The 13,042-nt window shown below is 48.6% G+C and overlaps 1 protein-coding gene and 1 long non-coding RNA gene across 2 annotated transcripts; one reads left to right on the top strand and one right to left on the bottom strand.

Moving 5' to 3' along the window:
* Positions 1-2,798: 2,798 nt before the first annotated feature.
* LOC114100761 (uncharacterized) lies at positions 2,799-7,115 on the bottom strand. Its single transcript, XR_003584137.2, has 3 exons — positions 6,892-7,115; positions 5,439-5,550; positions 2,799-3,682 (listed from the first exon to the last, which is right to left on the bottom strand). It is a non-coding gene; the product is annotated as an uncharacterized lncRNA (long non-coding RNA).
* A 1,062-nt stretch (positions 7,116-8,177) lies between these two features.
* Btg2 (BTG anti-proliferation factor 2) lies at positions 8,178-12,080 on the top strand. The gene is made up of 2 exons (XM_027945623.2): positions 8,178-8,403; positions 9,641-12,080. Exons 1-2 carry the CDS (start codon positions 8,262-8,264, stop codon positions 9,973-9,975), a joined length of 477 nt encoding a protein of 158 aa, XP_027801424.1. The 5' UTR covers positions 8,178-8,261; the 3' UTR covers positions 9,976-12,080.
* Positions 12,081-13,042: the final 962 nt, after the last annotated feature.

The raw sequence follows: 13,042 nt of genomic DNA, 5'->3' as shown, positions 1-13,042 counted from the left end.
CTCCTGTCCCCAAGTCCATGTGTTCCCCTGTTGAGTTTCCGGCACTTTCGGTCACACCTTCTAGTACCATTGGAGAAGGCCCACAGGGGGAAGGTGTGGGAGGTCACATTCTTGGCGGGGGGTGGGGTGGGGGGGACTCCAGGATGACAGACTTTTAGCAGATAGTGTCCATCCTTTTGCTCCCATGACACACATAGGGAGTCACAGAAGCAAAAACGACCAGGGAACTTTCCAGCCAAGTACTGGTCTGGCCATCTGTTGGTGTCTTCCTCCCCTCCCCCAGCTCCTGCCACATTTCTGATTCACACCCTGTCCCCTCATGTGCCTTCGGCCTTCCTTCCTAGGAAACCCAGGACATTCTTCTGCCTAGGAATTCCTCTGCCTAGACTCTAGTGGGTTAGTGGGGCACAGGTGAGAAGCAGCCCTCAGGGGAATGCCCGCCTCTGGGTGAGCAGATGCCCTCCCTGCATGGGCCTGGCATGCAGTCCACCTTGATACAAGCTTGATGAGTTCCTGACATTTTCCAGCACCTCCCTCCCGGTGGCTGTGGAGCCAGCTGAGGGAACCTACAGGACAGAGAGATGGGAAGGGGAAGGGGGGTTGGGTAGCACCAAGCAGGCCTTTGGAGCCTGAGCAACGGATCCCTGGAGGCCCTGTCACCTCAAGATGTGGAGTTCACCCTGTAGTCTTTAAGGCAGTGGCTAGCCCCCGAGAGCAAAAGTGGCTTCTTGATTTGTTTCTCTGCCCTCTCCAACACGCTGGGTCTCAAGTTGGAGTCGTGATTCTTTGCTGGGACCCTGAATTCAGTTTTCATCTCTGAGGTTCAGTCAGGGAGTCAATGCCATCCCCCCAGCTGCTTCCTGCACTCCCAGAGTCAGCAGGCGAATGTCTCCTCCACACAGCATGGGTGCCCTCTGCTGCTCCAACTCCCACTGCCCATCCCTGCAGGCACTCTCTCCACCGTCTGGCATTAACTAAAACATGGCGGGGTCCCTGGAAGCCTATCAAGGGGAACCTGTTTTACCGCCATTCCCCACACCCTCACGTTTAGGTGGAAGGACCCAGTCTGTCCTGTTCTCAGACACCTATTCTTGAACATCATTCTCTGAGGTCCATTTTGCCCTGCATCCTTGGCCTCCTCCCTCCCTGGCCAGTCCTCAGTGACTGAAGATCCAGCCCCTGGGAGGCTTGCAGTCTATCTTTTTCCCCCAAACTCCTGCCACTGTCAGAGGAAGCATCAGTACCCAAGGGAGCAACTGAGCTCATCCTAAACCCTGGGCTCAGGCCTAGCCCACATCCATAAGCAGCCATCTCCTGCTCCTGCACCCCACCAACACCCACGCCAAGTTGATGCTCTGAATGCTGAGACCAACTCCGGAGCCCACCAGTCTCAGCCAAGGGAGCCCAATAAATACTTATTGAGAAAGGAAATGAATACATGAAGCCAGTGTCACAAGATGGGCACTGGATTTGGTGACAGAGGTAGGTTCTAGTTCCACCCTGTCTCTCTACGAAGCCATGGGACTTTGGGCATCTTTTTTCATCTCATGGTCTCCTTTTCTCTCTCTTCCTTCCTTCCTCCTCCTCTTCACCCTCTTCCTCCTCCTCCCCCCTTCTCCTCCCCTCCTCCTCCTCCTCCTCCTCCTCCTCCTCCTCCTCCTCCTCCTCCTCCTCCTCCTCGTCTTCTTTTTTTAATGGTTGTGGGGATTGAGCCCAATGGGGTTATTTCCATTAGCACTGAGCTACATCCCCAGCTTCTTTTTATTTTTATTGATTTGTTTGTTTGTTTGTTTTTGGAATTGGGGATTAAACCAGGGCACTTAACCACTGAGCCCACTGAGCCACATCCCCAGTGTGCCACCATTTTTTTTTAAATCTTTTTTTTTTTTTTTTTTTTGGTGCTGGGGATTGAGCCCAGGGTCTTGGGCTTGTGAGACAAGCACTCTACCAACTGAGCTATATTCCCAGCCCCTTAAAAAAAAAATCTTGAGACAGGGGGTCTCACCAATTGCTAAAGGCCTTGCTAAATTGCTTTAAATTTGTGATCCTTCTGCCTCAGTGTCCTGAGCTGCTGGGATTACAAGTGTAGGCCACCATGCTTGGCCTGGTCTTGAACTTGCAATCCTCCTCTCAGGTGGATGGGGTTATAGGAGTGTGCCACCATACCTAGCCTAAAAGCAAGAAGAGAAGGATAATGATATTGAAACAGAGAAAGAAATATAAAGCAGGGAAAGAAGAAAAGTATCTTGATTTGTTTCATGTTTAGGTTAAAATAGAAAATATTTCAAAAGATGTCCAATTCTTAATTTAAAAAAAAGAGTTGGGAGCTTAGTAGAAAAGTTGGGGTCATTCTCTATCAGGATAGAGAATAAATTCCAAACTATTAGGAGAAGCAAATTCAAATCCCTCCAGGGTCAAGGTAGATGATATATGTGAATATTAATTGCAATAATAATAATAATAATAACCCAAACATACATCCACAATAAATGGCAACTACACTTGGCCCCAACAGGGAAGTTGTAGGGAATGGTGAGGACTAGGGTGAACTGAAGGACGTACTCTCTGAGAAACCAGTCGTGCCCAACAGGAATGCAGGACAAGTGCTATTAGATATTCTTGTATTTTTTTCTTGGGGGAGAGGACACTTTTTTGTTTAGTTTGGTTTGGTCTGGTATTTGAGAATGAATCCAGAGGCACTTTACTATTGAGTCACATCACCAGTCCATTTTATTTTTTATTTTGAGAAAGGGTCTTGCTAAGTTGCTGAGGCGGTCGTCAAACTAGCAATCCTCCTGCCTTAGCCTCCCAAGTCTTTCTGGGATTACAGGTGTCTGTACCCTGTGGACTGTTATTCTTCTTTTTTTTTTCTTTTTTTGGTAACACTGGGAATTGAACACAGAGACACCTTACCACCAATCTGCATTCCCAGCCCTTTTTAATTTTTGATTTTGATTTAGGGTCTTGCTAAATTGCTCAGAGGCTCGCTAAATTGCTGAGGATGACCTGGAACTTGCAATCCTCCTGCCTCAGCCTTCTGAGTCATTGGTATTACAGGCCTGTGCTACTATGCCTGGCTTCTGTTATTGATTTTTTTTTTTTTTTTTTTGTACCAGGGATTGACCCAGGGGTGCTTAACCACTGAGTCACATCCCCAGCCCTTTTTATATTATATTTTGAGACAAGGTCTTGTTAAATTGTTAGGGCCTTCCTAAATTGCTGAGGCTGGCTTTGAACGTGGGATCCTCCTGCGTCGGCCTCATGAGTCTCTGGGATTACAGGTGTGTACCACTGTGCCAGGCCCGTTATTGATTCTTTTTTTTTTTTTTTAATTTCTTCTTTTTTCAGTTGTTGATAGACTTTTATTTTATTTATTTATACACAGTGTTAAGAATCAAACCCAGTGCCTCATACATGCCAGGCAAGTGCGCTATGGCTAAGCCACAGCCACAACCCCCAGTTATTGATTCTTGAGAGTAACTCCCACGAGGTGGCTTAGTGTTAATCTTGGCTGCATCTTTGTGACAGGGAAGCCTAAAAGAGGTCCTGATGCAGAAAAATTATGAATGAACTTAGTAGTATTTTCATTCTGGTTAGGAAGTGATGAAGAGGCCTCTGGTTCTCCCTGGGGGATATTTCTTATCAATTCTGGGCAACACAGCAAGGTCATCACCAATAATGTCTGAAAAGAGGAAAGATCAAATTAACATCTACTGCAGCCACATGCAGATATACCATGCCAAAATGCACACCCCACAAAACACCCACATTGCACAGGGTGGTCTTCAGCAGACACCCATAAAGTACATATTAACATCTGCAAATACATATCCCTATTCCTTCCCATTCACCAAGCTCAAAGCATGTGGACACATTGTAGTATGTACACTCACTCAAATAGATTGACTGCCCCCCAGCCACAATGATCGACACAGTGACCAACATCACTCACAGTTCTGTGCCGGAGAGCTGATGTCAATTCTCCCAGAATATCTCAGCCTAGCCTCTGCCTATAGATCTGCCTCATTCTACCTCAGGCGGTCAGAAAACTAGGGGGGTAAGCTTTGCAACCAAGTCAAGTCCCCATGTACCCTATAGGGCTCTGGGGAAGACAGAAATCCCATACAATGATCTAGTTGCTCCTGACCCGAGAGTGATAGCTCCATAGGAAAGAACAGTGTAGAGGCCCGGAAAGGGACCCAGTTTTCTGGGTGGGAATTTGGTCTGAGGAAAGTTTGAAATGCTGTGGCCACTCTTGGGTGGCTCACACAGGTGGGCTTGCAAATGGACAAGAGGGGAAACAGGACCAGAAGGGTCAGTGGGTCTGGGGTCACATAAAATCCAAGTTCATGACCTAGATGAGGCACAAATTGAAATCTAGGAGCTGGAGTTGTGGCTCAGTGGTAGAGTGCTTGCCTAGCATGCATGAGCACTGGGTTCAATCCTCAGCACCACATAAAAATAAAATAAAGGTTTTGTGTCCACCTACAACTTGGAACTTTGGGTGTGGGATAAATAAACCTTCCTCTTCCTGAATTTGTGTGTAGAAAGAAAAGAAGAAGCCTGGTGCAGTGGCACTTGCTTGTAATCACAGCAACTCAGGAGGCTCAGGCAGGAGGATCACAAGTTTGTGGCCAGCCTCAGCAACTTAGTGAAATCCTGTCTCAACATAAAAAAGGGCTGGGGATGTGGCTTGGTGGTTCAATCCCAGGTATAGAAGGAGAAGGAGAGGAGGAGGAGGAGGAGGAGGAGGAGGAGGAGGAGGAGGAGGAGGAGGAGGAGCCGCCTCTGGTTCTTTTGGGTTATCTCTGCCTTATACAAAGTTCAGAAACTTTAAATGAGGACCTGAGATGTCCTGACCTATGGGTATGGAGATGGGGTTTATGATCTTCCTGCTCTTGTCCCCCACATTTGGGCTATTGCCCCATTCACTGCATCATCATATGGAATGGCAGCTCTGTGGGCCCACATGGGAGCTTGGGCTATGGTAACAAGAGCCCAGGAATTCTGTGGCCTAAAACAAAAAAGGACATCATATATGTAGGCAGCAAATTTTGTCCAGTCCTGACTCTACTGAGAACTCACTGTGTGGCCTAGTGATTGATATAAACGTTTACATAAACACAGAAAAATCTATTTCCTAAGGCAAAAATAGGTCATGGTTTGTAAAAAAAAAAAAAAAAACAAAAAAAAAAAAAACATTCCCCCCCCCATGACTTCTGCCTTTTTTTTTTTACAGCTGGGGATTGAACCCAGGGCTTCCTGCAGGCAAGTCATGCGCTTCACCACTGAGCTACATCCCGAACCTTTCCATTAATTCTGGATGTGGGATGTCAGGCCAGGAACACAAGATCCTGGTCAAAGACACATCCAGGAAGATGTTAAGTGAATCCAGATTTCTGTCCTGAACAATCCTGTATAGATGCTTATACTCTGACCTATTTTGTTGACTTCCTTGGTGGTTAACATTGGTCAAATCCGGACTTGATGACACCTGTCTCTTTGGTTTGATGCACCTCTAGGTTATTTTTTCCCATTCAGTGCTGTTTCCTGTTTAAAAAACAAAAACAAAAACAAAAAACTTCCCCCTTAGTAAACAAAGGTAATAGTCTCATCTGGCCTAAGCCGATTTTGTGGGGAGGAGTTAGTGAAGAAGCCATCTAAAGGATGTGTTTAATGTGACAACGTTAGAATTCCAGGGCATTTTGATTAGTTATATGAAGCAGTGGAGAATAATATTTGAAATCTGAATTGTTCTGAAAATATGGGATTTAGGAGCATCATAACCTGTTTCCAAATAAGTTTAAAACTGTTGTTGGGACAAGATGTCAACAACAGGTGTGGTTGCGCGTGCCTGTAATCTCAGCAACTCAGGAGGCTGGGTCAGGAAGATTGAAAGTTCAAGACCAGCCTCATCAATTTAGCAAAACAGTGTCTCAAAATAAAAAGTAAAAAGGGCTGGAAATGTAGCTCAGTGACAGAGCATCACTCGGGTTCAATCTATAGTAGCAAAAAACATAAAACAAAACCAACCAAATCAAACCCAAACAAAAAACTAGTGGAAGGTGGCAGAGAGGTATCCAGGAGAGAAGGATGTGAGCCATGATGCAGGAGGGCCAGGAGTGTTCAGACATGCATGGCATGGGGACCCAGCTCAAAGATGGGGATCATGGGCAGAATGCTGAGGCATCTGGGCTGTGATACTTATAGGACAGTGAACTAGAGCATAAAGTAGCAGTAACCTAAAAAAGCAAGTGGGGTTAAATTACAGAAGGTCTTAATTATTGGGTAAGGAGTGCAAACTTAATGAAGTGGAGAAATGGGAGAGAAGTTGTCTCAGATGATAGAACAAAGAGAAGAGCAAGTCTGTACAATTCTTCAGGAAGGCCACTCCACCAATGGAGAGGAGGAAGGTTTGTGGATGGGACTGGACAGAGTCCACTGCCATCATCTAGGTATGAAGAAGCAACCCATTCTGGGATGGGGTCTGAGAAATGAAGTAAGGGGGAAGCTAAAAACAGGTCTGAGTTCTCTGGGTGCAATGACTAGAAAAATGGCAGGCATCTCTGGCAGAAATGAAGATCAGGAAGGGAATCTGTTTGAGGACATTCACAGGGAGGGACAGATCAGGTGGGAAGAGGAGCAAGATGGAAGAACACAACTAGGTAGAAATGAAGGTCCACTGTAGAAAAGTCAAGATCAAAAGGGTCTGTGTGAATAGGATCTCCTTGGGGAAGGAAAGGGGAGAAAAAGGAAGAGGAGGAGATGGAGGGGGGGAAAGGACAGGGAGGGATCCAGAGGTGGCACAGGAGGGAGGGAGGCAGAGAAGGCTGGGGCACTGTGTCAGGGGATGGACCAGAAGACGGCTTCTAGGAGTGGCCAGAGGGTCACCTGGGTTTCAAGGAAAACCGGAATTTACGCAGGCCGCTGGGTTTGACTCCTTGAACAAATATGGGCATCTGTGTGTGCCCGATCTTGTGTTAGGACGGGGATTGGAAGTGGCTCCATTCAACCGACGACACCGAGAGTGCCCGTGACGGCGGAGGGCTGTGAGGGTGGAGAAGGAAACCTGAGGCCGGCTTCCCTCCCGCGAGGAGCCAATACCAGCGTTTACAAACGCCTGGGTCTGCGAAGAGGAAGGAAGCGGCGGAATGAGGGGAGGGGCAGGAGGAGGGAGTGGATAGAAAATTGCGTACAGTTCAGAGCACTTAAAGGAAAAGTGAGAACTGGGAAAATGACCCGAGTGTACAGAAAACTCCTGAAAACCCCACCCCCGCGCACCAAGTAATGAAAGTTGGATGTTTTTACGCAGGGAGAAAAAAAAAAAAAAAAAAAAAACACATTGCTGAAGAGGATGAGCAGAACTTGTCGGGGGAGGTGGGAATGTTATGGAAGAAAATAGAATATAGTCCTCATTGCTGAAGAGCCAAGAGGATCCCATTCAGACTAGTTAAGAAAAACGTGAATCTGGGTGTGGGGGCGCATGCAGGTAATCCCAGCGATCCGGGAGGCGGAGGTGGGCGATCATAAATTCGAGGCCAGCCTCCGCAACTTTGAGAGACTCAAAACAAAAAGGGCTGGGGGTGTAGCTCGGTGGTAGAGAGCTCTTGGTTTCCATTTCCACTATCACAAGAAGAAAGAAACACGGCAACGCGACAGAATGGTGACAAGAGGCCCGAGTGAGTGGTTCTGACTGTGTGTGTAGCTGGAAAGCGCTGTGGCAATCAAAAAAAGGGGACCTCTTGGGAGAGGCCGCAGCAATTGAGGCTTCCAGGAGGAGGTGGCATTTAACCCCGGCCTGGGTGGGCGGCGAGGCCAGTCCGGGCATGCCCCGAGCGGACCACTCTGCACGCTGCTTTTCTCAGCGGAGCACTCTCGGCCCCCTCGCGGCGCTAGCTCGCTCCGCACACCTCCCTCGGCTCCCGGCTCCCGAGCCCAGCGCAGGTTCCCAGCACTGACGTCAGCGGGCGATGACCTCAGCGCCGGCGAGGCGGGGGAGGCGGCGGCGGCAGCCGGGCGGGCGGGGGCGAGCTGCCGCGCGCTGGCGGGGCGGGGCGGGGCGGCGCGGCGGAGGGCCCGCCCCCATCCGCTGGCCGTGGCCAATGGGCGCCGCCGTCGGCTCCCCCACCTCCGCGAACAGTATGAAAGGCGCGGTCTAGGGAAAGTCCGGGCAGAGCCTGAGCCTGGGCCCGGCGAGCGGATCTCGGAGAACTGGCACTTCCCACGAGAGACCTCTCCCTGCTCCCCGAGCCGCGCAGGATATGAGCCACGGGAAGAGCACCGACATGCTCCCGGAGATCGCCGCCGCCGTGGGCTTCCTCTCCAGCCTCTTGAGGACCCGGGGCTGCGTGAGCGAGCAGAGACTTAAGGTTTTCAGTGGGGCGCTCCAGGAGGCACTAACAGGTGAGCACCGACGGAGGGGCTGGCGTCACAGGGGATCGATCTCTTCCTTGCCTGGGGCGTCTTTCCCCCTCCCGCGTCAGGACCCCCAAAGGAGCGGCTCCAGGATTCGGTTGTCCCTCCCCGACACAGCTGCCTGTCTCCTGGGTCTGGTCTCCCCTCCCTGGCTCTGAGCTTGGGACTTGGCCTGAGGTGGTTCCGATGGAGCGCGCCCCTCCACGTCCCCGGGGCGAAGACCCTTTCCTGGAGTGCTATCCCAAGTCTCTGGCTCTACCCGGAAGAAGGGAAACCTGCGGTCTGAGTGAAGGTTCATTTCCCTCACTGGACCCTTGAGACCTGGAGAACCCTCCAGGGGTGCTGCGGGCGATGAAGCCCCCCCCAACCGAGGGGTCCTTATGCATAATTAAGCCTTCTTAACAACTTGGAGGCCCAGCCACGCTTTGGGCCCTGCGGGCCTTCGCTGGGCCTGTCTGGTCTGCCGGTTGTTAACTCCCTCGAAGTTAGAATCTGGGCCCTCTTTGTATTTCTCTTTGGTCCCTCTTAGCCGTCTGCCATCTATTGTAGCTAGTAACTGCTCCAGGCCCTGTTGTGTTGGGGAGGCGGGCGTGAGACTGAGAGGTTGAGTAGAGATAAGCAGCCTCTGGCTGGCTGGGGAGAGACCTACCTCCCAGCTGTTTCTAGCCTGTTGGCTGGCGGTCTTAGACAGAGATAGTCATCTGTGAACGTGCCCGCACAGGACCTGCCTTCTGCCAAACACAGCTGCTTCGTCAAAACAATCCATTTTTTTACTCCGCCCGGCCACTGCTAAGGATGTGTGACTCTTCTGAAGGAGGCATGGGGCCCACTGGGCACAGGATGGGGGCCGGAGATCTTGTTGTAGGCCTCACAATGTTGATAGCTTTTGTGGCTCTGAAACTTCTGCTCACACACAGGTCCTGTAGACCCTGCCTGGACTTGCCAGCCCAGTCACACCCTTCCTTCCTTATACTGGGGGTGTGCCAAAAGCAATACATTTGGCCATTGGAGAGTATTCTAGAGCTCTGGGATCCTCTTTTAGCACATACACCCCTGACCTGGGAGCGGCTAAGGGGTCTCTCAGAACATAAGAGAAACTACCTCTCTTACTTGAAATTGCCACTGGCCCCCTTCCTCTCCTCCTGTCCCTTCACCCACTTTCCCAGCTCGTAATATCTACCACCCAGCAACTCTAACCAGGCATCTCTCTCTTCCCTCTCCACAGAGCACTACAAACACCACTGGTTTCCAGAAAAGCCATCCAAAGGCTCTGGCTACCGCTGCATTCGCATCAACCACAAGATGGACCCCATCATCAGCAAGGTGGCCAGTCAGATTGGACTCAGCCAGCCCCAGTTGCATAGCCTGCTGCCCAGCGAGTTGACCTTGTGGGTGGACCCTTACGAGGTGTCCTATCGCATAGGAGAGGATGGCTCCATCTGTGTCCTGTATGAGGAGCCTTCGGTGGCTGCCTCCTACGGCCTTCTCACCTGCAAAAACCAAATGATGCTGGGCAGGAGCAGCCCTTCCAAGAACTACGTGATGGCGGTCTCCAGCTAGATCCCTGCTGCCCCCACCCCGGCACTCTACTGTACTCATTCGCCATGACAACAGGCCACCGCATACCTCAACCTGGGGAACTGTATTTTTAAATGAAGAGCTATTTATATATATATATATATATATATATATATTATATTTTTTTTTTTTTTTAAGAAAAGAGGAGAAAAAAAAACCAAAAGATTTTTTAAAAGAAAAAAATCCTTAAAGGGAGCTGCTTGGAAGTGGCCTCCCCAGGTGCCTTTGGAGATAACTGTTGTGTGTTTGAGTCTGTGAGCCAGTGTCTGCTTATGGGAGGGGAGTGGTTGGGGGGTAGACCTAGCCAAGGTGAGGGAGAAGCTTGGTGGCATCCCAGGAGGTAGAAGAGGGAGCAAGCAAGATTAGCACCTGTGAATGAGAGGTCAGGATCTGCCCTGCAGGGAGACGTTTAAAACCTCTCCTCCCAGCTGGGTCACCTGAATTGCTGGTTCCTCTCTCTCAGGGGCCTTCAAGCCAGGACTTCGATAATACTATGTTGCCTAATGTCTTATTTTTCTAATGAGATCTGGGCAGAGTGAAAAGGCCTCTCCTTATTCCTTCTGTCCTAAGCAGCTTTTCTCAGAAATCATGACTCCTTTCTGATTCTACCCTTGGGGCCTGTAGAGGTTGTTTCCCAGCTAGGAATCTAAAGCTTTTTTTTTTTTTCTCTCTCCCTCGGGAGGGGATGCTAAGGCTAGGGTTGGAGGTCTTTGGGGTTAGGATGGAAGGGAACTCTGCACAAAACCTTTGCTTTGCTGTGTGCTGCTTTGTGTGTATGTGTGGTAAATGATTTGGGGTGATTTGCAATGGAATTTTGGGACCCAAAGAGTATCCACTGGGGATGTTTTTTGGCCAAAACCCTTCTTTTTGGAACCACATGAGAGTCCTGATGCTGCTACAATTATTCCTTTGAAAGGTGGCTCAAAAGCTACAGGGAACTTCAGGTCCTTTCAATACTGCCTTTTTAAAAGCACAACACTCCTCTCTTGCCCTCCTGTCCTCTCCCCTTCTGGTTGGGTCACGGGCTATCCTATTTTCTAGGACAAGAGTTCTCAATCACTGTGCAATATGCCCCAGGAGGCTTTGGAGAACTGGCTCATAACACCTGGTACCCTGGTAGGTTTAGAGAACCATCCCTCCCCTCTCCTCAGCTGAAGGGGAGGATGCCCGTGCTCTGCAGGACTACTTGGTATTCTTGCAGGGCTGACACTAAAAGCCAAACCTTGGGCATTTTTTTCTCCCTGGTGCTCAGAGCACCTGTGGGAGAATTTGTTGCCTCATAGTAAAATCCAAATTCGTCTGTAGACTTGTGCAATATTTACTTTTCTGGGTTGGAGAAAAATGGAAAACTGTACGGGGAAAAAATCTCTTCCCTTCAGTTTCTCAGTGATTAAGGAGGGCTCCTCAGAAGACCTCAAGTTTCCCAAATCGAATCACCTTAAGGACAGAGCTAGAGCATCTGGTCAACCTGGTTTCCTCCTGCTGTTGCCCCTTCATGAAGATTCCCGTTCCCCCTCTTCCTTCCTCTATCCCATGCTTCCCTCCCGACTGCCTGCTAATCCCCTTCCCTGAATTTAACTATTCAATTTTAACTCAAAGGTGCTATTTACCAAACACTCTCCCTACTCATTCCTGCCTTTCCACTCCAGCTTTCTGCTGCCTTGCCAGGCGCTGCTTCCAGTCTTTATTGCTTTAAAGTTAACTCAGCCCATAGACACAAGAGCTATTTTCTGGCCTGTGGGTTGGAACAAAGCTGTGAATCACTGCAGATTGTGTTCTTGCATCTTGTCTGCAAACAGGTCCCTGCCTTTTTAGAAGCAGCCTCTTGGTCTCACACTTTTCTCTCTTTTCTTGTTGATGTTCACTTTAAAAACAACCCTCCCACCCCAATCTGGAGCTGGACTGTTGAGCAGACCTGTCTCTCCTATTAAGTAAAAATAATAATAGTGCATTTGTAAGCTATTCAGACAGAAAAGACAAAGGTTACTAATTGTATAATAGTGTTTTTATATGGAAGAATGTATAGCTTTATGGACAAATGTACACTTTTTTTTTTGTTACTTTAATAAAAATGTAGCAGATAAAGACCTGTGGTGTAGAGAAGGTAAAATTGCCATACAGATTTGCATTTCCTTCTCAGGTCCAAGTCCTTTATGTTTCTTCATATTTCTCTTCAGTTGCATTGAGAAAACGTGCAGCATGTAGACGGAATAAAACGAAAGCCTAGGTGTGCAGTTAGGCCATTTCCAAGCATCTCTTTCCTGGGAAGTAGCTCCTTCCTTCCCATCTTTCGTGTGTGTACCCTCACAATCCCATGAGAAAACACTAGAAGAAACAGGGTCCTTCTGGTCTGAACATTCCTTAGTCTAGCCAGTCTCCATCTTATGCCTCTAGTTCTTGGTAGTCCTTAGTTTCATTTGGTCATTTATTCAGCAAATGCACAGTCAGCCATTCATATCTGGATTCCGCATCCACGGATTCAATCACAGCTTGAAATTAATCAGAAAAAAAAAAATTCCAGAATGTTCCCAAATCAGTACTTGAATTTGCCACATGATATGTATGATGCTGAGTCCATGACGTGTAGGCCCGCCCTGCTCTAACCTCTCCCCATTTTCTTAGATCTTCAGTCTCTAGTACTTGTTCAGGCATCGTTTGCTTCACATCTGCTTCATGTACTATGTAGTTAGACCTATGGTGACTGCATCTGCACTGGACATGTACAGACATGTTTTCCTTGCCATTCCCTAAACAATGCAGTGTAACAATTATACATAGCACTTAAACGTTGTATTAGGTGTTATAAGTAATCTAGAGATGATTTAAAGTATACAGAGGATATGTTTAGGTTCCTTAGAAATACTATGCCATTTTATATAGGAGACTTGAACATTCATGAATCTTGGTATCTGCAGGGGCTCCTAGAACCCATCCCCTGAATATTCTGAGCCACGTAACTATTGTCAGTAAGTCCTAAGCAGCCCTGAAAATATTAAAAATGAATAAGACATTGCCTATCTTATGGATGAGGGGTGGCGATCACGGGGGT

The sequence above is a fragment of the Marmota flaviventris genome, chromosome 12 (assembly GCF_047511675.1).
Source record: "Marmota flaviventris isolate mMarFla1 chromosome 12, mMarFla1.hap1, whole genome shotgun sequence".
NCBI classification, from domain to species: domain Eukaryota; kingdom Metazoa; phylum Chordata; class Mammalia; order Rodentia; family Sciuridae; genus Marmota; species Marmota flaviventris.
The sequence above is the reverse complement of the archived record's forward strand: the minus strand, read 5'-3'. Positions and strand labels throughout refer to the sequence as shown.